Genomic DNA, 26,489 nt, shown 5'->3' on the forward strand with positions numbered 1-26,489 from the left:
GTGGATTCTACCACGTACTGGTAACCAGTGGAAAAAGCTGGTGATGGGTCGTCTAGCACAGACCCACCGCTGGAACCAGACAATTGATGAGGGAGAGAACTGTGACAGCGCCGTTCCTTCACTTGACCTCAGTCGCTCTCGTCTGCTCCCTCGTAACACTGCTCTTTATTGAGCTTCCATGAATATGCATAAGTTCATTATGACGTCTTACACAGGTATGAACAAAGAGTACCAGTCTGTGCATAGTGTGTGTGTGTGTGTGTGTGTGTGTGTGTGTGTGTGTGTGTGTGTGTGTGTGTGTGTGTGTGTGTGTGTGTGTGTGTGTTCCAGATGTGACCCTGTGACCCCAAAGCTGGTGCTAAGAGTCCAGCGGTCCCCCTAACAAAGGGCTCTTATACTTAACCAGACACAGAGTAGGTGTCCTCCTACACCAGGGGTCTCAAACTCGCGGCCCGCGGGCCAATTGCGGCCTGCAGGACGATAGTTTTTGGCCCCACCTTAATATGAAAATTTTTTGTTAGTTTGATAATGTATGACACCTTACAGTGTTGTGGGCGGAGCTGAATTAACCCACCAATCAGGGTGGGATATGGATCTCAGGGGACACCAGCCGGGCTTGATGCAAGCAGGGAAACATTTCTCAATGAGTCAAAGTTCCAGCTGCGTTGCCCTGGAGTGTTTCTTTCTTTCCTGTGCCTGGCTGGCTTCCTGCTTTCTATTGGGCAAACGCCGACATTTGCCCCAGCGCGCTGCGTTCACAACACAAAAAAGTTGGTTTTTTTTTAAGTTGCTGCCATTGACTGTAGAAAACATGGACGACGCGACCCCGCCTCCTACCATTGTGCAAAAATGAAGCCAAAATATCACGCTTGTGGAGGCTGCCATCTTGCATATTTGGAGCCAAAGTCTGCGCAGTAGTGACTTGAGGTGGAGCGACTGTGTAACGCTCCCGCCCACACACCCGCTGGACGTGACCGCAAAAAACGCCCCACTACACTTTTTACGTAGCCCGGCTGCTCGAGTTCTTTTGCTGGTTTGCTGACGACTCGTTTAATTAAGGTAAATACAACCATGTCATTGTTACAAAAAAGACACACAGCTTATCATCTTATTGTCATGGTCCGCGGCCCGGCGTCCGAGGAGCTGATGGGATGCCCACGGGCATGGCTGTTAACTCCACACCTGCACCCCATCCCAGGCGATCATCAGGTGGACTATTTGATCCAGCCCAGCCTGTTGCTCCACGCCAGTCCGTAGTCGTCTCACAGCTGTAACGTACACCTGCGGGAAAGCGATTGTTAAAACTCATCTGTCTGAGCTAGCGCTAATTCTGTCCTGTGCACTCAGATAACAACTCTGCGTGGTTTTTTGAGCCACCTGCCTGTCCACCTGCCCGTCTGGAATTTGGATCACCTTCAGTACTCGCCACCTCGATTTTCCTGGAGCTCCCCGCGGACCCTCACCCCTCCCTCCGGCTCCCACGGCCCCGCTGTCACCGTAAGACTCATACTTTTCCCCCACGTATGCTACTATTTCCCCGCGCCCCAATAATTATTTTCCTTTTTCTCTTGCAGCCTCCCACAGTCCCGTTTTAGGTGTTCCTGCGCGACTCATCTCCCGGTCCCTTGGTTTCTCTAGTTTCACGCGTTTTTTCCTTCTACCCTCCCGGGACACCTTCAGTTAAAATAAAATTTATTTTCTCGTACTCCTGTGTGTGTTGGCTCTGCTTCTGGGACCAGCTTGTGCGCTGAACTTCGGTTCATGACACTTATAGTTCTAAAATCACTCTGTTGTTAAATCGTTAGATTAGCCGCTAGCATACGCACTGTGTTGGAGGCTTGTTGCTAGCTAGTTAGCGATGTTACACACCTGCTACTCTTAACTCATTCACTGCCAGCCATTGGCAGTGAATGAGTTAAACCCATTGACTCATTCACTGCCATTGACGTCTATAGACGTCAATGGCAGTGAATGAATTAATAGTCTTCAACACTTATGTTTTTTTTATCCATTTTTAGACAGCGATGCGATCAGCCGCACACTCTACAGAGGCACAGAGTTACTGTTAATATCAAAAATATAACGCTGTCCTTTGAGATTTTAACATAAGGCTGTGAGTGTAACTGATCTAAAACTGTTTAAATATTCAGTGCCCTCTACAGCCTGGTAACATGGAGACTTTAAAAACATCAGCAGAACGTTTCAGTAGTGTAGTCTAATTTGTTCTTTTCATTTAATAATAGAGTCCATATTATATCAACAGCTACATTCACCCTGGAGAGAAACTAGTGAGGGAGACCATCAGGACCAAGCTGGGTTTCCTGCGTCCAGAGGTTTGGAGAAACTTCTCCTCTTTCTTTCATCACAGCTGTCCTGTGACATAAGTTCTGTTGACACACTGAGAGAGGCATCATTTAAGAAACACCAGGAAGACTGAAGCTCATCGCATTGATCAAGCAGGACTCATGATCTTCACCAGCAGCTCCATAACAGGGAAATCTTCAGCACTCCTCCGTAGGCCCGCCGCAGGAGATGGATAAACATGGATGGATAAAGCATTTCATCAACACTGTGATGAGACCTTTGCTTTGTGTAATGTTATAATTCAATTCAATTCAATTCAATTTCAATTCAATTTTATTTATATAGCGCCAAATCACAACAAAAGTCGCCTCAAGGCGCTTCATAGATACAGAGAAAAACCCAACAATCATATGACCCCCTATGAGCAAGCACTTTGGCGACAGTGGGAAGGAAAAACTCCCTTTTAACAGGAAGAAACCTCCGGCAGAACCAGGCTCAGGGAGGGGCAGCCATCTGCTGCGACCGGTTGGGGTGAGAGAAGGAAGACAGGATAAAAGACATGCTGTGGAAGAGAGACAGAGGTTAATAACAGATATGATTCAATGCAGAGAGGTCTATTAATACATAGTGAGTGAGAAGGGTGACTGGAAAGGAAAAACTCAATGCATCATGGGAATCCCCCGGCAGCCTACATCTATTGCAGCATAACTAAGGGAGGATTCAGGGTCACCTGGTCCAGCCCTAACTATATGCTTTAGCAAAAAGGAAAGTTTGAAGCCTAATCTTGAAAGTAGAGATAGTGTCTGTCTCCCGAATCCAAACTGGAAGCTGGTTCCACAGAAGAGGGGCCTGAAAACTGAAGGCTCTCCCTCCCATTCTACTTTTAAATACTCTAGGAACAACAAGTAGGCCTGCAGAGCAAGAACGAAGTGCTCTAATAGGGTCATATGGTACTACAAGATCATTAAGATAAGATGGGGCCTGATTATTTAAGACCTTGTATGTGAGGAGCAGGATTTTGAATTCAATTCTGGACTTAACAGGAAGCCAATGAAGGGAAGCCAAAACAGGAGAAATATGCTCTCTCTTTCTAGTCCCTGTCAGGACTCTTGCTGCAGCATTTTGGATTAGTTGAAGGCTTTTCAGCGAGTTTTTTGGACATCCTGATAATAATGAATTACAGTAGTCCAGCCTGGAAGTAATAAATGCATGAACTAGTTTTTCAGCGTCATTCTGAGACAGGATATTTCTAATTTTAGAGATGTTGCACAAATGGAAGAAAGCAGTCTTACATATTTGTTTAATATGTACGTTGAAGGACATGTCCTGGTCAAAAATGACTCCAAGGTTCCTCACAGCATTACTGGAGGCCAAGGTAATGCCATCCAGAGTAAGAATCTGGTTAGATACCATATTTCTAAGATTTTCAGGGCCGAGTACAATAACCTCAGTTTTATCTGAATTAAGAAGCAGAAAGTTAGCGGCCATCCAGGTCTTTATGTCTTTAAGACATTCCTGCAGTTTAACTAATTGGTGTGTGTCTTCTGGCTTCATGGACAGATAGAGCTGGGTGTCATCTGCATAGCAGTGAAAATGTATGCTATGTCTTCTAATGATACTGCCTAAGGGAAGCATGTATAATGTAAACAGAATTGGTCCTAGCACTGAACCCTGTGGAACTCCATAATTAACCTCAGTGTGTGAAGAGGACTCTCCATTTACATGCACAAATTGGAGTCTATTATATAGATATGATACAAACCACTGCAGTGCAGTACCTGTAATACCTACAGCATGTTCTAATCGCTCTAATAGGATATTATGGTCGACAGTATCGAATGCTGCTCTAAGGTCTAGCAGGACAAGCACAGAGATGAGTCCACTGTCAGAGGCCATAAGAAGATCATTTGTAACCTTCACTAAAGCTGTTTCTGTGCTGTGCTGAGCTCTGAAACCTGACTGAAACTCTTCAAATAAACCATTCCTTTGTAGATGATCTGTTAGCTGTTTGACAACTACTCTTTCAAGGATTTTTGATATGAAAGGAAGGTTGGAGATTGGCCTATAATTAGCTAAGACTGCTGGGTCTAGAGATGCTTTTTGAGTAAAGGTTTAACTACAGCCAGCTTGAAGGCCTGTGGTACATAGCCGATCGTTAGAGATAGGTTGATCATATTTAAGATCGAAGAATTAATTAATGGCAGGACTTCTTTGAGCAGTTTTGTAGGAATGGGGTCTAAAAGACACGTTGATGGTTTGGAGGAAGTAATTATTGAAGTTAACTCAGAAAGATCAATTGGAGAAAAAGAGTCTAACTTAACATCAATGGTACTAAGAGTAGCTGTAGATAATATTACATCTGTGGGATGATTATTGGTAATTTTTTCTCTAATGATAAAAATTTTATTCGTGAAGGAGTTCATGAAGTCATTACTAGTTAACGTTAAAGGGATGGTTGGCTCAAAAGAGCTCTGACTTTTTGTCAGCCTGGCTACAGAGCTGAAGAGAAACCTGGGGTTGTTCTTATTTTCTTCAATCAGTGATGAATAGTAAGATGTTCTGGCTTTGCTGAGGGCTTTCTTATAAAGCAGCAAACTATTTCTCCAGGCTAAATACTCGGATACTCCCCAAAGGCTCCAGACTTTTATATAAAGATATGATATTCAGTCCTGTAGAAAGTTATATATTTAAAAATATATGATCCTCTCTAGTTACTCTGGTATGAATAACTCTGAATCACTTTATGGTAAATAACGCACTATGTGTAAAAAAACTGTGAAAAAATTCCAGATCACAAGTTTGTAGTTCAACATACAAGTGACGACCTTTGACCTTCATCAGGTTTTATCTAATTGTGTTAGAGAAACTCAAACGTGCTCTTCATGCAGCTGAGTACATCAAGTGTTTAAAACGGAAGCTGTGCAGGTCTGAGATACAAACTTAGGTCCTGTTAATGCTGATATATGTGACACAGTTACATGGGTGATTAATCCTTTTCTTTTTTTGTCTTTAACTTTATCAATAAAACAGCTGCAGCTTTCACTACAGCACGTGTGGTGGTTTAACCTTTGTACTGTTTTCATCAGTTCATTTTGCAGTTAACATGTGAACATGTTGGATGATCTGTCTGCTGTCACTGGGTGGTGCTGAGGTCTGAATCTGAGGGCAGCTCCTGTAATCACAAAGAGAACAGAACCATCAAACTCACATATAAATTTTATTCCTCAATATTGAAATAAAGCTGATTCTTCTGTCCTCACACACTCAGGATCTGAAGTTCTTCTCTTACATTTTTTTCAGTATTACAGTACACTATAGTACTTTAATCCATAGTTCCTGATTAATGAGGAGTTACTGAAGTACAAGCTTTTAAAATTTTTTTTACTGTCTTTACAGATGTGGCAAGAGACTGAAAACATGCTGTTGTTTGCACATATTTAATATTCAGCTCTGCACAGGAGCTGCAGCAGAGTGCAGCCTGTTGCTTTTACAGTATTTGATTACAATACTTGTAATAAAAGTACAGTAACAGTAATTACTGACTGAGCAGCCCGGGACGTTTCTCTTGATTTCTTTAGTAAATTCATTCACCTGCACAGCTAAACGAACCCTGACAGCCGAGTGCTCATCTTAGCTAGCTAGGTCTCTGGAGCTACCTAAGGACGGTAATTACAGATTAGTTTACAAACACGTTTAACTTACCGAAAAAGTGCAGCGGGGCCTCGGGTCCTTCTGTTGGGTAGTCCAGTTTACTGAAGAACACCTCAGGCTGTCAGGTTAAAACACTCGGTCGTGTTTTCGTAGCGTAAATGCTGGCCCTCCTCTCAGAGCCTACGCTCTATCGGCTATTCCCGAACAGAGATACGCAAGTTTCTCCGTGACTGCAGCTGTCAGTCAAAGCTGCTATGATGACATTTCACCCCAATTTAACATCACCGCGGTAGGAATTAGAATCAAATTTATGGGAGACGAGACCCCTCGGACATAAATCAGTGTGATGAGAACTATTGAAAACAAAAGAAAGAATCTTTGGGAAAAAAATTATCTAAGGAGGATTAATTTATTTTAGTCTGACCCCAGTCCCATCCGCTAACATGGAGGAGGCGGGGTTTATGACCTATACTGCAGCCAGACACCAGGGGGCGATAGAGATGCTTTGGCTTCATTTTTGGGGAGCAGTTGCGTCCTCCATGTTTTCTACAGTCAATGGTTGCTTCCCAGCGGGACGTTACACGTATATAGATTTATACACACGTCAGTGGGATTTAAAGTTATTTTTCCACAGAGAGAGATCTCATATTAACTCTCACAGTGATGCGTAGGCGGCGGGATAAAAGAAAAGTCATGAACTCAATGCAGCCCAATTTAGTCTGCAGTCACATAGCGACACCTGTTCATCGGCAACAACAGTCCCCGGTAACCCGGACTAATTATAGGGTCGCACCGTAATTTGTGGCTCGATGTTTTTATTTGCATCACTGCGTTTGCATTGCAGCAAACATGAACATTACATATATTTCAATATAATGTAAAAGCAGTCAAAACAACTAACATCAGAAACAGCTGATGTTATTTGTTATATGTCACGGTGTCATTTCCGCTTCTTTCTCCTATAACAACAGCCCGGCGCCGTGAGCAGTCGCCTTTTTTGCGCTCGCTATCCCTGCACTTTCTACCATCTGCAAACGCCACGGTGTTCGTGTCGTCATGAAAGACATGAACATCGAGCGTAAAAACAAAGGAGACTGCTACCGGCTTTTTATCTGCCGATCGCCGTGCTACGGTTGCAAGAAAAAGAAGCAGAAATGACGTTCTCTACGCGTTGAGACGTTCCCCGTCCGTCAGCTAAATGCTTGATTGAAACTTCAATGCGACAGTGACACCAAGTAGAATTATAAATGTCACATAGCCCCAAACATGTCTTTTTCAAAGCCTGCGGTGAAGAGAAAGGTTGGTGATGAGCACCGACAATTTCAGGAAAAGTGGGAAATGCAATATTTCTTTGTTGAGCACAGGGGCACCCCGACCTGTCTTATTTGCACAGAGAAAGTTGCGCTGCACAAGGAATACAATTTGAAACGTCATTACACAACTAGACATGCTGAGCTGGATGCAAAATACCAGGGAGACGAGAGAGCGAACCAGGTTGCCAGTCTTAAAACAGATCTACTGAGGCAGCAAGATTTCTCCAAGAAAGCAACCAAAGAGAATAATGCAGCAGTCGGAGCCACGTGGTTAGTGAGATGATTGCTAAAGCAGGGAAGCCATTCACAGAAGGTGGATTTGTCTAAAAGTGCATATTGCAGGCTGCAAATATAGTCTGTCCGGGAAAGAAAGGTCAGTTTAGCAACATCAGCCTTTCTGCCAACACCGCAGCAGATCGCATTTCTGACCTGTCAAGTGACATTTATGACCAACTGTGTGAGAAAGTCAAATGTTTCAGTGTATACTCAGTCGCTCTTGATGAGACCACAGACATCACCGACACTGTTCATTTTCTACAGTGTTCCATTCATGTTCAGAAGAAGGTTATAGAACTGTTAATACAGACATTTCAATCTAAATACAGCAGCTATAGAAGACTGAAAAAAACACATAAGTTCACTGACTAAAAATATCTTATTATTATTTCATTTATGTATTACAGATTGATTTATTTTCTTATTAATTCTTAATTTGTTTATTTATTTTTCATATTTTGTGTTAAAAAATAAAAATAAAGAGATTTGAGAAGATTGGAATTTTTTAACCATGCCTTTCTTGTGGAAAACCTAATGCGGCCCAGCCTCACCCAGACTCTGCCTGCAGCGGCCCCCAGCTAAATTGAGTTTGAGACCCCTGTCCTACACCATAAATCAGTAAGAGAGGGTACGACCTCTCTCATGGCCCCAAGTGGTGTGTGCATGCCAGAGCACTCTGGAAGCCACACAGAGTCTTTACAGACTACTAAGGATCAAACCTCTATCATCATCCAATCGATTATAAAACTAAGCATGTATGAGTAAATATTTTTAAGCATATCCCATATGGAAAAGACTAAAAACTTATATGATGAAAGTCATACTCACGAAAGTGGCCACTTTCTCATTACTTTCATATATTGTTTTAGTAAGTATCGAAAACATACAAGTTTCATTATATAATTTTTCAAGGGATCTTATATCTGTTTTCACTCTTGTATGCTTTTCATACAAGTTTCACACAAGACAGATACAAACTTTATAAGATTTATATATCTTTTCCATATGGGAAATGACAATCAACAATATAAAGCTTACAGCTGGTTTTAATAACAACATTTATTTGTTTCTCAAATGAGAAAGAGCTATCGAGAAACACTCCTAAATCTTGAGTTCTTAACTTTTCCAGTGGGCCAAATTCAACATTATCTGCTAATGCTAAATAGGCTGCCGTTATTAACTAATGCTAATTGGATGTGAATTAGCATTATGCACTAATGCTAACACTTACTTTTTAACAATGTGAGTAGCTAATGCTAACACTATTTCCCTTAACTTTATAACAATGTGAACGGCTAATGCTAACACTCTTTTCCCTAGCAATACAACATCTGAGCTGCTAATGCTGAGTAGGTCGCCATTAGCACCTACGTCTAATTAAAGGCAAATACGCATTAGAACCTAATGCTCATATCGTTTTCCTTTGCTTTATAACAATGTGAGCAGCTACTGCTAAATAGCATTAGCTAATAACAGCAGTCTAATTTAATGTAAGTTAGCCTCATTTGCATTATAACGATGTGAGGAGTTAATGCTAAGTATGCTGCCATTAGCAGCTAATTCTAATTAGGGGTGAATAATTATTACCAGCTAATGCTAATATCGTTTTCTCTTCCCTTTTAACAATGTGAGCAGCTAGTGCTGGGTAGGCTGGTGCTAGCAGCTAATACTAAAGCTAAAGCTAATTTGATGTGAATTAGCATTACATTAGTGAGGAGTTAATGCTAAGTAGACTTCCATTACAGGTAATGCTAATTTTAGGTATTTAGGAATTGGCAGCTAATGCTAATACCATATTTTCTTGCATTATAACAATGTGACCAGCTAATGCTAAGTAGGTTGCCGTTATTAGCTAATACTAATTTGAGGTGAATTAGCATTATCCGCTTATGCTAACAATGTTTTTTCTTACTTTTTAACAATATGAGTAGCTAATCTGAACATTTTTTTAAATTTAATTTTAACTTTTCCCCTGCGATGTGAAGAGGTAATGCTAAATAGCACGCCATTAGTGGCTAATTCTAATTTTAGATGAAAAAGCATTAAAAGCTAATGCTAATACCATATTTTCTTGATTTATATCAATATCAGTAGCTAATGCTAGGTATGTAGCCATCATTAGCTAATGCTAATTTAGGTGAATTAGCATCATCCGCTTATGCTAACAATGTGTTTTTTTACTTTTTAACAATACGCCATTAGTGGCCAATTCTAATGTTAGATGAGAAAGCATTAACAGCTAATGCTCATACTGTTTGCTTTGTAAGAATGACAGCAGCTAATGATACGAAGTCTACCGTTGTTAACTAATGTTAATTTGATGTGAATTAGCATTATCCGATAATGGTAACTCTTTTCCCCTGCATTACAACGACGTCAGGAGTTAATGCTAAGTAGGCTGCCATTAGGGGCTAACTCTAATTAGGGGTGAACAATTATTAGCAGCTAATGCTAATACCGTTTTCTCTTTCCTTATAACAACTTGAGCAGCTAATGCTAATTTGATGTGAATTAGCATTATATTAGTGAGCAGTTATTGCTAAGTAGGCTACCATTAGCAGCTAAAGCTAATTTGAGGTGAATAAGCATTAGTAGCTAACGCTAATACCCTTTTCTCTTGTGTTATAATGATGTGAAACGTTAATATTGTTCTCAAACAACAGAATGAGAATGAAATATTGATTCTAACAGGGCCCATAAACAGTATTAGCTTAGCAGCATTAGCTTATCAGAGTTTTCATCATGGTCACATAAATCCTTAGCAGAGCAAAGTGGCCTACTTAGCAATAGCTGCTCAAGTTGTAGAAAGCAAGGGAAAACAGTAATAGCATTAGCTGCTAAATGTGCACTTGAGAACAAATTTATTATTAATTCAGCTGTGAATGTAGAGTTTGTCATTATTTAAGCTTCCATTTCCAAATGTTAGCTGCTCCTGTCTGCCTCTTTGTCACAAACACAGACTGAAATGATTCACAGCCTTGTTTCATCCTTCTGTCACTGTGGACATACAGCATGGGAAACATACACATGGCTGACACTTTATTAGGTACACTGGTATCTATCTCAGGTACACCTGTGACCTAAATGTTCCTGCCACCAGACTCCTTGGAGACCCCTACATAAATATCCATGAACTATCCAGCTAGACTAGTGTGTCTGTCCCTGAAAATATTCCTGCATGTGTGATTGTTCATGTGTCATCTGCAGGAAACAAACAGGAAGTGAGTGAAGGACACAGGATATGTTTCCAGATCTTCCTCCTCTATCAGACATTCTCTCCATACCTGAGAGTGTCCAGTCTCCAGCCTGGATCCTTCAGTCCAGCCGACAGCAGCTTCAGTCCTGAGGGACCTGGATGATTGTAGCTCAGGTCCAGCTGTCTCAGATGGGAGGGGTTGGAGCTCAGAGCTGAGGCCAGAGAAGTACAGCCTTCCTCTGTGATCAGACAGCCTGACAGACTGCAGACACACAAAACAACAATCAATCTGTCAACAATCGTTTTCTCTTTGTCACAATAACATCTATCCATCCATACATCCATTCAATGTAACTTTATTTATAAGTGACAATACCCAACAGACAACAACAGTCATCTGAAGCTGTTTAACAGTGTAAGGTAACCGCCTCCACTGTGAGCAGCACTTGGTGATGGTGGGAAGAAGAACTCCCTTTGACACAAAGATCCTCCCAGTGAAAACAGGCTCCAGGAGGAGCATCTACCATGACTGGTTGCAGGGTGAGGGGAAAGAGAAGAACATGAACATCAAGAATGCAGCGAGTGGTAAAATAATAATAATAATAATAATGGATTGGATTTATATAGCGCTTTTCAAGGCACCCAAAGCGCTTTACAATGCCACTATTCAGTCACTCTCACATTCATACACTGGTGGAGGCAGCTACGGTTGTAGCCACAGCTGCCCTGGGGCAGACTGACAGAAGCGAGGCTGCCATATCGCGCCATCGGCCCCTCTGGCCAACACCAGTAGGCAAGTAGGGTAAAGCCCAAGGACACAACGACCAGGACAGAGAGCCCAGGGATCGAACCGGTGACCTTCCGGTTACAGATGCGATTCCCAACCCCCTGAGCCACGGTCGCCCTAAATAAAGATTTGACCTCAGTGTGCTCAGTGTTCCTGTCTATTCCTAACATATTCCTAACACGATAGCTGCACTTTAGAGCTCTAAAACTGGAACTGACACATAAAAATACTGAGAACACAGACTAGCAGCCACTGCATGGCCTCGAGTACGTATGTGGTGCGTTCAAAGAGCATCAGCATAGACATGGTGGGTTCAACAATATAGGACATAACAATTTCTATGGCGAAAATACTATCAATGAATGAGCCATAACATTTTAGCCATGTAAACATGTTATCAGTGGGCTTTCCAACAACTTGCATTGATCATTAAAGGATAAAATACGTGAGTCGAGGTCACTACGAGCCATGCGAGGGTCAAACATGGCAGAGAACCTTCCAGCAGCATCTTGGTTTATAATCCGCCTTTGGATCATCAGTTTAGGAGATGAAGGATCCAAGTAAAATAACAAGTTAAAAAATATGCAGCTATGGTCACTCACATGGACATCCTCCACACATACATCATGTATATTTAAACCCAGGGAGAAAACAAGATCCAGTGTGTGACCCTTTGTATGTGTGGGGCCAGAAACATGCTGCCTAAAGTTAAAAGACTCAGTGACAGTGATGAGCTCAGCAGCAGTGTTACAGGATGCTTCATCAATATGACGGCTCAAATCTCCCAACCTTCTCCAATGAAATGATGGATGTCAGAAGGTCATTAAATTCAGTTAGAAAGACCCCATCAGGTAGAATAAAATACAATAACTGGTTTTTAGAGAACTGACCATCATCTGTGACTCAAATGCAGAAAAGGAGTCCGAGGTCATCAGACTGCATGTGAATCTGTCCTGGTAAACAACAGCGAGTCCTCCACCACGTCCTAAAAGACGCGGAGTTCAGATGACGGAGCAGCCAGCCGGGCAGATTTCATTCAAGTGGACATAATCAATGTTCCCTCTAAGCTGCGCACGGGCGCAATCCGCTGACACGCTCTCTGCACACAGAGTATCTGCATTGCGCACAAAAAGATATCTAACAGGCTGTGAGGCTCCTGAACTCTCTGCCCCCCTCTCACGGACAATAACCATATCCAACTTCTTAATAGCAATGAACTGGTCTGCATTGGTGCATCATATCTTTATTCTCTTCCCCCTCCTGCCCCCCTCCTTCTTAAATAGATAACTATCATATCTGATATCATATCTCACAGTACAATAATATTGAATGGGTTGCATTGTTGTACTTTGTCATGTTTCTCAGGTCTTTGTCTGATTTTCTACGAACATTACTTGTCATGTTCTCATGTTGTTGCTAAGGATTGTCTTATTGCATTGGAGTCACACTGGGTTAAATATGTACACTTGGGTTTTAAGGGGTATTTATTATTTTCTTCTTTTTTTTGGGGTTGTATGGAAGCCCCAAACGCAATTTCATTGTTCTTGACAATGACAATAAATAAATAAATACTAAATACTAACCTGAATTGAAATTAAAATAAATACGTTAACAATTCTGCTTTGCAGTGTTAGTCAGTGACTGGCTGCTCCAGTATTTAGAACGATGCCGCCTTATCCCATAGTCCAGCCAATGATTCACATTCGTATATACGCAGCTAATCAACGTCGCTGACGGGCTATGACAGCGTCCTCATGTGCCGACACCGGTGTTTTGGTTGATGTAGAGTGAAGCCACGTTAATGACAACGTGATCCAGTGATCCAAGGGACCGCTCAGGGAGTTTGTGTGTTCGCTCAGACACATGAAACATTAGAGGGAACATTGGACATAATTCTTATTTTGCTGCCACGTCTCAGTCAGACACATGAAATCTAGAGACTCTTTAATAAAGAGATCGCTTAGAATAAATGATTTGTTTGTTATGGAGCGAACGTTAAGCGGGGCCAACCGAGTTGATGACGGTCGATCTGCAAAATCAACAGCTGACTGCAGCGGCACTTGAAAGACAATGCAGACCTGTGGACCTGCTGGGCAGGGCAACGACTCCAGAGCTGGGGGAAGCAATGATCGATGAGCAGACATAGCTGTTATCAATAAAAACAGTGAACGTTTGACGGACACACCGTGAGAAAAACTGCTTCTGAGCCACAGAGCCCGGGTCCCAGTCACCGGCGTAACATATTAACTAAATGTCAGGAGAGGAAGTGGACGCAGGCACCAGGATTCTCCCCACAGCCAAGAAGCTAGCCTCTGGTAGCTTCTCAGTTTCACCTGGACGTCGGCCCTCGTTCCCCTTTTCCATCTCTTGAGGGTGAAAGTCCTGCGGGTTGTGAAGAGTAGCACACCAGGGGAGGAAGAGTTTTTCTGTTCAGCTGTTACAGTAGCTCTCCACTGAATCTTTGATGTTAAACCCTTTAAGACGCTTGAACAGTGCTAGCACGGCGCCCACAGAAACGCAAAGCAGGAGATGAAGCATCGCTGAATATGTTTCCAAACCAACTTCATTCTAAGCCAAAGACTAGAAAATATGGTGAAGCAAATCTGCCCTTTGGCTTCACCTGCACAGGTGCTGAGGTAGGTCCCTGCGTCGGGAGCAGCGCTGGGCTCTTCCAATCATGGACAAACAGGATCCCACATTCTTAATTTTTAGTTCACAAACACTTGTTGTAGTGACTAACTACTCCTGACATTTTGGAGATGTTTGCTCTTTATAGAGTAAAGTTACAGTGAGATACAAATAACATCAGGCTGATCCTGCCACGATTTGTTCCCTCGATTCAAATCACAGACAAACAGGATCCCACAGCTGTTTATGTTTTTGAACCCATTTTGCACAGAGAGGCATTTTTTGAAAATGTATTGACAGCAATGTTGATTAGTATTACAGAAGAAGAAAAAACAACTACCCGTGACGCCTTTGTAAATGGAGGGACAGTAACTGCGTGTGAAACCTGCAGATACTCAGATTAACAGTATTTTGTCTCTGTCTGCCATTCTGCAATTCATCTCACATAAACAATAACGTGACGTGAAAAAAGGCGCAACCTTTGACGTTGCCAGATGAACTCTGTATTCCTCGTCCGCAAAAAAGGAGTTTTAAAAAAATCTCAGTTTTTGGTGATTTGAAACACTGTTTGGATGAAACAGCTGCGTTTTCAAAAATACCAGTGTAGGTGCGGACGTAGCGTAAAAGATTTAGTAGTTTATTTTCTTACTACCTGTAATTTATTGCAGATTACTTGTATTTGCTTAATTGTTTACTAAATGTTTGAGGTGTGAAATAAACCGCAATGGAGCAAAATATGGGCGTGTGTGGTTGGAGGATGTGTTAGTGCGTGTGCGTGCTGTTCACGCGCCGGGGGGGAGGCGAACGTTTTTCGTGTAAAACAAAGGGGGGCCCAGCAAAAAAAGTTTGGGAACCACTGCTGTAGTGCCATTTTGGGGAGCAGTTCAAGTTGCTATACATCAATACAACCGTTATAGCCCAAATTTTAATAATATGTATGCATTCGGTCCATAGTAACTACATATACATATATACATATACAGCAAAAAGTGCAATAAACTAGAACAAATTGAAAATTGTTTTGTTTTGTATTTTTACATATAGTTGTAGATGTCCGTACAAACAAACAAACAGGCAACCAACACATCACATACACACTCCAAAATAATATAATATAATATAAGCCTGAGAAAACAACCTAGATTTTTCATCAAAAAAGTACAATGTGCAATGGCAACAACACTTATGGTTCAGTGTTATTAACTATGATAATAGCAGTAGGTACAAAAGACAATCTATGTCTCTTTGTCTTCACTGCAGGCACTTTATAACGACGACCTGATGGAAGCAGTTGAAAATCATTAAAGAGAGGATGATCTGAACACAACATGACAGAGGTCGCCTTCCTCAGCACATGCCTGTTATAAAAGTCCACAAGCTGGACCTGAGACCTCCCTGAAATCTTACCAGCCACTTTAACCAGGTTGTTAAGTCTGGTCTTATTATTCAGAGACATATTACCGTACCAAGCAATGATACAGAAAGTTAAAACAGATTCAATAAAACTTTTATAAAAAACGAGTCATCATTGCAGATGAAACATTGAAACCTCTCAACCTCCTTAAAAAGTCTTTGTTGAACCTTTTTCACTGTAGCAGCAAGATGTGACTCAAAGCACAGAGCTTTATCAAGAACAACCCCCAAATACTTATAACTGTCCACCAGTTCAATGGCTGCACATTTACCACTGTTAGCGCAGGATGAGGGGATGTCTCCCTGAAGTCAATAACCATGTCCTTGGTTTTCAAGGTGCTGATCATTAAGAAGGACTGATCACACCACGAAACAAACTCATCCACAACAGGCCCATGGGAATCCTCTTCACCATGAAGGAGGCTTACAATGACTGTGTCATCTGCGTATTTAATGAAATGCCTGTTGGCCTGTGTACTGCGACAGTCATTAGTGTACAAAATATACAGTAGAGGAGAGAGACAACAACCTTGCGGTGAGCCAGTGGAAGAGTTCAGCTGTTTGGAAAAACAGCTGTTCACTCTCACACACTGAGATCTGTCAGTTAAAAAGTCTAAAACCCAACCAACGAGATTAAAATCAAGTTTAAATTGGTTAAGAAGTTTATCAGCTAAAAGATGTGGCTGGATAGTATTAAAAGCTGAAGAAAAATCAATAAATAAGAGCTGAGCATGAGCTTTGGCGCCATCAAGATGGCGATAAAGGAAGTTCAACAGAGTGACCACCAGAGATGGGCAGTAACGCGTTACTTGTAACGCGTTACTGTAATCTGATTACTTTTTTCAAGTAACGAGTAAAGTAAGGGATTACTATTGCAAAATCGGTAATTAGATTACCGTTACTTTCCCGTAGGAACGCTGCGTTACTGCGTTACTAAAACCGTGATTTTTTTTGCGAGAATGTCTCATGACAGTGACGTAAGCAAGTGCGACGTTGGTGACAGCAGCTGTGTGCAGATCAACAATGGATAATATATCGAGTGCGGGAGAGAGTATGAGCGTGCAGCGTTTAAAGCGTGGAAGTACTGACCTTACTTTGAGTTTGATTCCATAAAAAGTGACAAAAACATTAGCGTCCATCGTGCGTGGGAAGAAAACTTCTTTTTACAGCGAAAAAAACCCCTAAACTTCCAACAAGCACCGAGTAGCTACGACGTGATGGGAAACTCACAGAGACACTCGCGCAGATTCTTCAACTGACCGCAGCACACCTACACCAGGGTAACCCTCCGCCTACCCTGCTCCTGCTTTACAGGTGAAAATAGAGCAAAAGGACCGCTGAGTCTTTGACTTTATTTATTTTCTGCTGTGTTTTACTTGCATCTGTTTGAAAGAGTGAGTGAAAATACAAAAAATATTTTATTTTATGTGCTGGAATGTGTAGAAAATAGGTTTAAATGTTAAACTAATTTATTCAAGTCAGAGAATGTTGCATAATTAAATGTTTTGCTTGATGCATAAAGTTAAAAGATTAAAACTGATAAAACTGATAAAACAAGTTAAAAAAAGAGACTTTTCCATTTGATTACATTTTGTATGATGGATTATGTAGAAAAAGTAGAATTGGGCTGAAAGATCTATCGCTTTATCACCTCTTCAGGTTGTAAATCGTGTTTTTAAAAAGTAACTAAGTAACTAAGTAACTAAGTAATTAATTACTTTTGAAAATAAGTAATCAGTAAAGTAACGGGATTACTTTTTGGGGGGAGTAATCAGTAATTAATTACTGATTACTTTTTTCAAGTAACTTGACCAACACTGGTGACCACTGCATCATCAACACGTCTACGAGGCCTGTATGCAAATTGTAGAGGGTCTATAAGCTTCTCTACTTGCTAACTGAGAGTCTGAACTAAAACCAGGAAGACTTATCTTATTACAGTCACTGTAACAGTGACCAGTCATGTGTTTCATGCCTGCCCAGGCCACCCTTAAGTTATTGCTACCCATCTCCGCCTCTACCTTATCCTTGTATTTTACTTTGGCTTTTTTAATTTCTGATCTGATCTCCTTCCTAATTTCTCTAACTTTCAAGATATTCCCTTCAATAAAAGCTTTTTTCCTTTCATGAATCAGCCTCATAAGACCTTTTGAAGACCATGGTTTGTTATTAGGAAAAAAGTGGCGATGGTGTCAGTCGCATTCTTAGGATTCGCTTTAGGGTGGATGTAAACAATGGTGACGTTGATCTGTGGGAATTCCCTCGGCAGATAAAACGGCCTCAAAGACACAGAGAGGAGCTCAATGTCAGGCAGACACACTTGTCTACGAACGGTCACATTTTTACACCATTTCTGATTTATATACAAACACACTCCTCCTTGAGATTTCTGGGTAGCTCCGGGGTCTCGATCCAAACGTATGGGAAACCCGAAGCCATTTAGTTCCAGAGAACAATCAGGGTCAGAGTCCTTGAGCCAAGTCTCTGTGAATGCCATTAGACATGTATCCCTGTAGCCACGCAAGTGTGCGACATTCAAATGCAGTTCATCCAATTTACTCCTCAGAGACTGCACATTAGCCAGGATTATTGATGGTAAAGGAATGACTCCAAACGACCGTCAGGATTGCCAATAAAATCACGCGAAATAAAAAACCCATCTTCGTTAAAAGAAGTTCCACAAAACACAAGCCGATGCTATAGAATTTCCTCAGGCAAAAAAATATATATATAAAGGAATAAAAGAATGAAATAAAATAAGTTAAAACACTGACAGAGAGAGACAACCTGCTGCTCGCCACAAGAGCAGCGCCCCTCTTTCTAGTCTAGTCTAGACTGAGAATGCATCAAGACCACTCACTCACCCTTCCCTCCTGCCTCTCAGCTGCTGAAACTCACAGTTTGTTACCACGGAAGAGTCACTCCTTCATCTGAGATGAAGCCTGATAGTCTGACTGATGCAACATAACATTCAGTCTACACTTTGTTTTTGTGCAAAGATGATAAGCAGACTAAAGGAAAATATATGAACTCATTTCCACCACTATTAAAAAAAAACAGTGTCTGACTCGCAATCTGCTGCAGTAATGTAAGTAAAATAATCTGAAAATCACTATTTGACTAAATTATTTAGATGAGAAAATATATATTTAACACATTTGAGGAAATACTAATAACATAAACAAAAATAAATGTCCAATTTAGAAATCTTATTCTTTTTTGCTCTATAAAATAGTTGTTTTTATTTTTCAGTCACTCATCGTAGCAGTAGGATTTACATGAAAATAAAAACAAATTAAGTTTGAGAGAAAAAGTACATTTTTGGCACTCTCTGGGCAACTGACTCAGAGACTCAAATGATTTAAAAAAAACCCGATTCATTTTGGTGAGTGACTCATTTAAACTCGATTCGGTAAAAAGAATCAAATTTACCATCACTAATACAAATCCCTTTGGAGAAAACAGCTTTAAAATATGTATTGTTAAATTCCAGATGTTTCTTTGCAAGGAAAACTCAAACACTGAAGCAATACCACCAGTAACCTCCTACATATGGAAATGTGGTGTCATTAAAGACATAATAATTTCATTAATACCCAATATCCAGCAAAATATGTAATTTGAACATTTTGTTCCTAACGAAATCAAATGTATATATTGTAGAAGATTAGCCAAATTTATGTAAAATGGCCAGTACATGAATTAAAAATAAAAAATAAACAAAATCGTATGACTGTGACAAATTTTACACAGTAATTCAGTCTAATAATCCACTCAAATATAAATATAAGTTTAGCTAAAAGCTCTATAGATAAGTCAATCAATAATATAATTCACATTTTAAATGATCATATGTGTTAACGTTTGAATCCTGACCTGAGAGTTTCCACTGCACACTGTGAACTCTTTAGTCCAGCAGACAGAAGCTTCACTCCTGAATCCTGCAGGTCAGAGTTACTCAGGTCCAGCTCTCTCAGACTGGAGGACTGGGAGCTGAGGACTGAGCACAGAGCTTCACAGCTTCTCTCTGACAGGTTACAGCCACCCAGTCTGAAAAACAAAAGATAATCTATAATACTTATGTAAAGTTTGTTATTATATTACATGCCATCTTTTTATTTTTGATGAAACATACTAAGATACAACATCATATGGATGAACTTGAATAAAATGTTTTTTTTAAATTATATCTTTATTTGGATTGGACAAGTGATCAGTAAACAAAGTGATCAGTGGGTGCATATTAACCTCCACTAGCTATTACTAGGACAGTTGCTCGCATGCTCTCCCAAAGGAGATATATAGAACACATTACATGGAACTATAAACACAAACTGGGAGGGGTGCCCATGCTGCAATCATTGTGAACAAATAAGTAAATAAACAAGCAATAGTAATAGAAGTAAATGTAAAAAACAAACAAACAAAAAACAACCAAGTAATAGTGAGATCAAGTGAAGTCAGCCCTCGTGGGGGTAATGAATTGGATCCAATTGTTCCAACTTTGGTAGATTTTGGCTTTTTGATTTCTTAACAGATATGTAAGTTTTTCCATCCTAAATATCTCTAAAATGATCCCAAACCAGTCGTCTAGGGTAGGCTGGGCTGGGCTTAACCATCTTCTAGTAATTGTTTTTTTACTTGCCACCAAGAGTAATTGCACCAACTTAATCTCACTCCTACATTCCAGAAAGGGGACCAAACCCATGTATAAAACCTTAAAATCTAAAGATATTTGAACGTTAAAGACTGCACTTAAGGAGACCTGAACGTTTTTTAACTTGGGACAGTCCCAAAAGACATGAAAATGGTTAGTAACAGTCGAGCTGCATTGTCTCCAGCATTGCATATAAGCCCCTTTGTACCTCTCCTGATATGGAGTCTTGAAGTACCTAATAATATTCTTCCAGCCATGTTCCTTCCAGCTCATAGAACTGTACATGGACCACTGGCAGTACAAAACATTTTCCCACTCCCCCACAGAAATAGCAATCCCTGATTCCCTTTCCCATTTATCCTTAGTGTATAAAGTGTTATCCTTGCTGGCACTAGAGAGGGCTTTGTATAGTTTAGAAATAGATTTAGTAGGGGTCATGGTTGTGGCATTTTTCAGGATGAGGAAAAAATGCGACTCAGCATCATTGAAGTTGGCATTCATGATCAATATATGATCTCAGCTGTAAGTATCTATGAAAGTTGTATTTTGTCAGGTTGTCCTGTAAGGTCTCAAATCTGAGCACAATATTTCTATGAGTAAGAGAGAGGAATGTTGTAAGGCCACAGGATATCCATGCTTTAAAAGTTACCTGGGAGCTGAGACTCATGAAGGGGACCAGATTCCATCTGTGCAGATCAGCCTTTATACTTGCAGATATTGGCTCGTAGTTTGCCTGAAAGAGCCCCGAGAGGTCCGCAGTCAAATATATTCCCAGGTACTTATTTTTCTCGTTATCCCTACGTAAAGCTACAGAAGCTGTATAATTTAAAGTCATCACCTGTGTTTTTGAAATATTGACCTTATAACCAGATAACTTCCCCAAATCACTTAAAGTAGACATCAACTCACTAAAAGACCTCTCTGGCTCCTCCAGGCAGACCAGTACATCATCGGCGAACATTACCACTTTATGTTCAACTCCTGACAATGCAACACCCCTAATGTTATGATTTTGTCTAATCGTTTGGCCAAATGTTTCTATGAATAAATCAGAGAAGTGGCGAGATTGCACAACCCTGCCTACAGCCACGTTCCAGAGCAAAGGGCTTGGAGAGATCACCATTCACCTTAATACGGGCTGAGGGTCGAGCAAACAGACCTTGGATTACTCTAATAAACTTGTCGTGAAAGCCAAACTTCCCCAGAACCTTATACAGAAATACCCATCTGACCGAGTCGAAGGCTTTCTCAGTGTCCAAGCTTCCTATCATTGATTGAGTTTTGTTCTTTTGTATTTGAGCAGAGATGTGTAATATTCTCCTAATGTTGTCAGTTGTTTGTCTATAGTGAATGAAACCAGTCTGATCTAAATCGATGAGGTCAGGTAAAAACTTCTCCAGTCTACGAGCAAGAATAGAAGTAAATAGTTTGTCATCCAAGTTAAGGACACTGATTGGTCGATAGTTTCCACATTCTCGTTTATCTTTCCCCTCTTTTGGGATAATTGAAATAGTTGCCTCCCTCCAGGAGGGTGGGATTTCTCCCTCCTGTAGGATGTAGTTAAATGACTTCAGCAATGTGGGGACTAGATCTGCCCTCAGGGTGCGATACCACTGAGAACTGAACCCGTCCGGCCCAACTACCTTACCTGGTTTTAATCTGGAAAGAGCTGCATTAATTTCTTCCACTAAAATGGGATGTGTTAGAAGCTCATTTTTGAGAGACGGGAGTGAAGGTAATTCTAGAGAGCTAAGAAAGGCATCAGTACAATTCTCCTCCGTAGCATTGGGCTGTGAGCACAGCTCCCTAAAGAAGGTCTCAAAACATTTCTGAATGTCTTCTAATTTTGATTCCAGAATATTAGTCTTGGGGTCCTTGATTTGGTATATCGTACTTTCCTCTAGTTGTTTGCGTTATTTATGTGCCAGATATTTTGCAGATTTCCCTCCTGTCTCATAGTATTTTTGCCTCAAAAAAATTAAGTTATTTTGGGCCTCCTGGGTGTAAATATCATTAATTTCATCCTGTATTTTCCTGATATCCTGCTTCAGAGTAGGATTTGCGGTGTTTATGTCTTCCTATTCTTTCAACTTTAAATTTGCCTGTAGTTCTGCTAATTTTTGCCCTTTGATTCTCTTTAAGTGGGAGGCGATAGAAATTAATTTACCTCTCATTACCGCTTTGAGCATATCCCAAAGACTAGTTGGAGATACCTCTCCTGTGTCATTAACATCTAGAAATTCTTTAATGTCTACCTTTCATTTGGAAACTATGGCAGGATCATTAAGGTGCGATAACAATTTCCACAGTGTGGTACATTTTTTCCTAGCCACCTGCAAAGATAGAGAGATAGGACTGTGGTCAGATAGATCTCTTGTTAATATGTCACAGTCTTTGACCCTAAACCTATCAACTTTAAACATAAAAAAGTAGTCCAGCCTTGCATACACTTTAAAGGAACCAGAGTAATGAGTGAAATTTCTGGTAGATGCGTAGCGGTCCCTCCATACATCTATTATCCCCATCTCTAGCATATAGGAATTGACTTTTCTAGTAAGTGCTGTTACCTGGTTGGTCGGGGAGGAGGAGTCTAGTTTAGGGTCAAGTCTAAAGTTAAAATCCCCTCCACAGACAACTATCCCCTGAGAATCCACCAATAAATCAAACATATTCCTATAGAATAGCCAATCGCTCCCGGGGGGAGCATAAACATTTAAAATTGTGATTTCAGACCCCTCTATCCATTCTGTTATTCTAACCAATCTGCCTTCCTCGTCACAGAGTTCTTAGATATGTTCATAGTTAAGAGTACCAGAGATAAGTGTAGCCACACCCCTCTTGTGTTTGGACTTAACGGAAGAGGAGAATACATATTTAAAACCCTTTCTTTTCAATCTCAAGTGATCTACTTGGTTCATGTGTGTCTCCTGAAGTAATGCAATCTGGGCCTTCTCCTTCCTTAGTTTGGACAGTATCTTATTCATCTTAATCACGTTCAGAACCCCGTTAACATTAAAAGAGATTACTTTCACTGACTCACTTCCCATAAAGATATATTAAGTTACCACAGCGCATAAACTCAATAGCAGCAGGCAACCCCCTCTTAAAACAGTAACAAGTGAAAAAAGTTAGTAATGAACTGAAAACATTTGAACATAACTGGAGCTTGAAAGCTCCTAAGCTGGCTTCTGACAGTGGAGCACTTCCACTGACACCCTCACAACTTGAAGGGAAACCCCTTATTACTCCCTGAGTTAGGGGGCTTTCCACTGCGACGTCACTCACAGCACGAGAAGCCCCACCCATTTTAGCTCGACAGTAACCATATTTCACCATGTTGTCCATAGCTAATGCATAACATTAAATTCGTTCTCTTCACGTCTGTATACTTGCAGCTTCTCTCTATATCCCGCAGCTCCTCGGATCTGACGCGGACGCCGACCACCAACTCCCCGCCACAGCGGGCATCTTTGTAGTTTTTCTCTGGGGGTTGCCGGTGGTGTAATCACCTTTACCGACAGGCCCCGACTCGCCAGGTCAGCCGTTGCCTCCTCCACCGTGTTGTAGGTTTTCACTCCTTCTTCGAAAAAAACCTTAAGGCGCGCTGAGTAGAGGGTCCTAAACCGTACATTCTTCTCTTTTAGGACCTTTCGTGCCTCTGCATACTCCTTCCTCATAGCCATGATCTCAGGGGGGTAATCGTGGTCGAGGTTGATCTTGCTGGAATTCAGCATAAAACCTTTCTTTTGCCAAGCGAGCCTCAGCACTTCTTCTTTAACCGTGAAGCACAGGAATTTTACCAGGATCGATCTGGGTTGGGAGCCGTCCGGAGGGAGTAACGATAACGCTCTGTGTGCTCTCTGAATTTGTAACGGTGTTGATGGTGGGATGGCGAGATTCTCCCGGAGTAGCTTCTCCACAAAGTGGGCCATAGATGGAGCTCCCGATTCTTCTCCCTCCGGCACCCTGTACAGTCTGAGCGACTCCCTCCTCGAGTAAGCCTCCAGTGATGTTAGTTTTGTTTGAAACTTTTCCTGCATGCTTTCTTCCATTTGCGCAACATCTCTAAAGTTAGAAATATCCTGTCTCAGAGTGACACTGAAAAACTAGTTCATGCATTTATTACTTCCAGGCTGGACTATTGTAATTCGTTATTATCAGGATGTCCAAAAAACTCCCTGAAAAGCCTTCAGTTAATCCAAAATGCTGCAGCAAGAGTCCTGACAGGGACTAGAAAGAGAGAGCAGATTTCTCCTGTATTGGCTTCCCTTCATTGGCTTCCTGTTAAATCCAGAATTGAATTCAAAATCCTGCTCCTCACATACACGATCTTAAATAATCAGGCCCCATCTTATCTTAATGACCTTGTAGTACCATATCACCCTATTAGAGCACTCCGCTCTCGCTCTGCAGGCCTACTTGTTGTTCCTAGAGTATTTGAAAGTAGAATGGGAGGCAGAGCCTTCAGTTTTCAGGCCCCTCTTCTGTGGAACCAGCTTCCAGTTTGGATTCAGGAGACAGACACTATCTCTACTCTATCTCTACTTTTAAGATTAATCTCATATTTCCATTAAAAGTGTTGAATTTGACTGTTTGATGTTCTTTATGATCTCTGGCACCAGTTCATCTGTAGGCTGAGCTCAATCCATCCATTTAGTGAAATGATGTTTAAAGGTCTCCTTGTTCTGTGAGCGTGCACAGATCCTGAAGCAGAAAGCCTGGGTTACAGAGAAATGATCATCACTGTGATGATGCTCATCATCTCTGACTGGGATTTGAGGTTTTGTCAAAGCAGCAAAGAAAGCCTGGCTATGTTGGACTGGGTGTGGAAGCAGCTCCCAGTTTGAGTTCAGGAGACAGACGCCCTCTCTACTTTGAAGATCAGCTTCAAACTTTCCTTTTTGATAAAGCATATAGTTAGGGCTGGGCCAGGTGACCCTGAATCCTCCCTTAGTTATGCTGCAATAGACGTAGGCTGCCGGGGATTCCCATGATGCATTGAGTTTTTCCTTTCCAGTCACCTTTCTCACTCACTATGTGTTAACAGACCTCTCTGCATCGAATCATATCTGTTATTAACCTCTGTCTCTCTTCCACAGCATGTCTTTATCCTGTCTCCCTTCTCTCACCCCAACCAATCACAGCAGATGGCCCCGCCCCTCCCTGAGCCTGGTTCTGCCGGAGGTTTCTTCCTGTTAAAAGGGAGTTTTTCCTTCCCACTGTCGCCAAAGTGCTTGTTCATAGGGGGTCATGTGATTGTTGGGTTTTTCTCTGTATTTATGAAGTGCCTTGAGGTGACTTTTGTTGTGATTTGGCGCTATATAAATAACATTGAATTGCATTGTTAGTATCTCAGACAAAATCTCGTCTGTGTTCTGGAGCTTATCTTTGTGTTCTGCAACCCTGGTTTCCACATCATTAAGCCGCGCATTGGCTTTATCCAACTCACCCCTTATTTCCACCAGTTGCGCTTTCGTGTCTTTTCGAAATTCTTTCACCTCTTTCCCAACGCCTCTCAGTTCTTTCAGTATCAGCGTCAAACTTGCTGGGTCAACCTCATCTTCTGTCCCAGAATCCTCGCGGCTAGGAGTGGGAGAGTGGCCTCGGCTAGCCCTATAGGGGCTAACGTTAGCCCCTTCTGTTAGCTGCACATTGCCATCTTCCACGTTTTCAAACGTTAACTTCTTAGCTATTTTGTTCTTTCTGGACATCATTTAAACCCCTTTTTCCTCTTTATGTGCACTTAGATAGTGTATTAATTTACTTGGGGCAGTTTTAATAAGTTTCAGTCGAGAGCTCTCGTACTAGGTGTCCATCCCCACGAGCGCCGGAACCGGAAGCCTTGAATAAAATGTTTAATTGGTTCATTTAAAAAAAACAAAATGTCAATTGATCTGACCTCAGAGTATTTAGTTTACACTTTAAACTTTGTAGTCCAGCAGACAGAATCTTCACTCCTGAATCCTGCACATTTTTGATACTCAGGTCCAGCTCTGTCAGAGTAGAGGACTGAGAGCTGAGCATTGAGGACACAGCTTCACAGTTTTCCGCTAGAAGTTCACAGACGTTGAGTCTGAAAATGAAAACATGAACAAAGACTGATGTTAAAGTGTAATCAGGGTGCAATAACTAATCTTATATTTTAAGAATCCTTGTTGTTTTATGCTGAGCAGATGTGGTACGAAACAACAGTAAATTGATCAAGTTTACCTCTACTGTTTAAATTGCTGGATTTATTTTCTCAGTTAAAAACAAAACAAAACA

The 26,489-nt window shown here is 41.2% G+C and overlaps 2 protein-coding genes and 1 long non-coding RNA gene across 4 annotated transcripts in view; all 3 read right to left on the bottom strand.

Annotated features, from left to right (window-relative positions):
• LOC145424230 (uncharacterized) overlaps positions 1-26,489 on the bottom strand; it is a 236,558-nt gene that overhangs the window by 161,900 nt on the left and 48,169 nt on the right. The window lies entirely within an intron of this gene.
• LOC113018030 (NLR family CARD domain-containing protein 3-like) overlaps positions 1-26,489 on the bottom strand; it is a 49,104-nt gene that overhangs the window by 1,512 nt on the left and 21,103 nt on the right. For both annotated transcript variants that reach the window (XM_080296977.1, XM_080296981.1), the window contains 3 exons: positions 26,125-26,298; positions 19,445-19,618; positions 10,829-11,002 (listed from right to left, as the gene is read on the bottom strand). In XM_080296977.1, coding sequence (XP_080153103.1) covers positions 10,829-11,002; positions 19,445-19,618; positions 26,125-26,298 — 522 coding nt within the window. The remainder of the gene's footprint in view (positions 1-10,828; positions 11,003-19,444; positions 19,619-26,124; positions 26,299-26,489) is intronic.
• On the bottom strand, positions 251-9,081 carry LOC145425137 (uncharacterized). The gene is made up of 2 exons (XR_013905805.1): positions 6,007-9,081; positions 251-5,476 (listed from the first exon to the last, which is right to left on the bottom strand). It is a non-coding gene; the product is annotated as an uncharacterized LOC145425137 (long non-coding RNA).

This window comes from Astatotilapia calliptera, chromosome 3, assembly GCF_964374335.1.
Source record: "Astatotilapia calliptera chromosome 3, fAstCal68.1, whole genome shotgun sequence".
Classification (NCBI taxonomy): Eukaryota; Metazoa; Chordata; class Actinopteri; order Cichliformes; family Cichlidae; genus Astatotilapia; species Astatotilapia calliptera.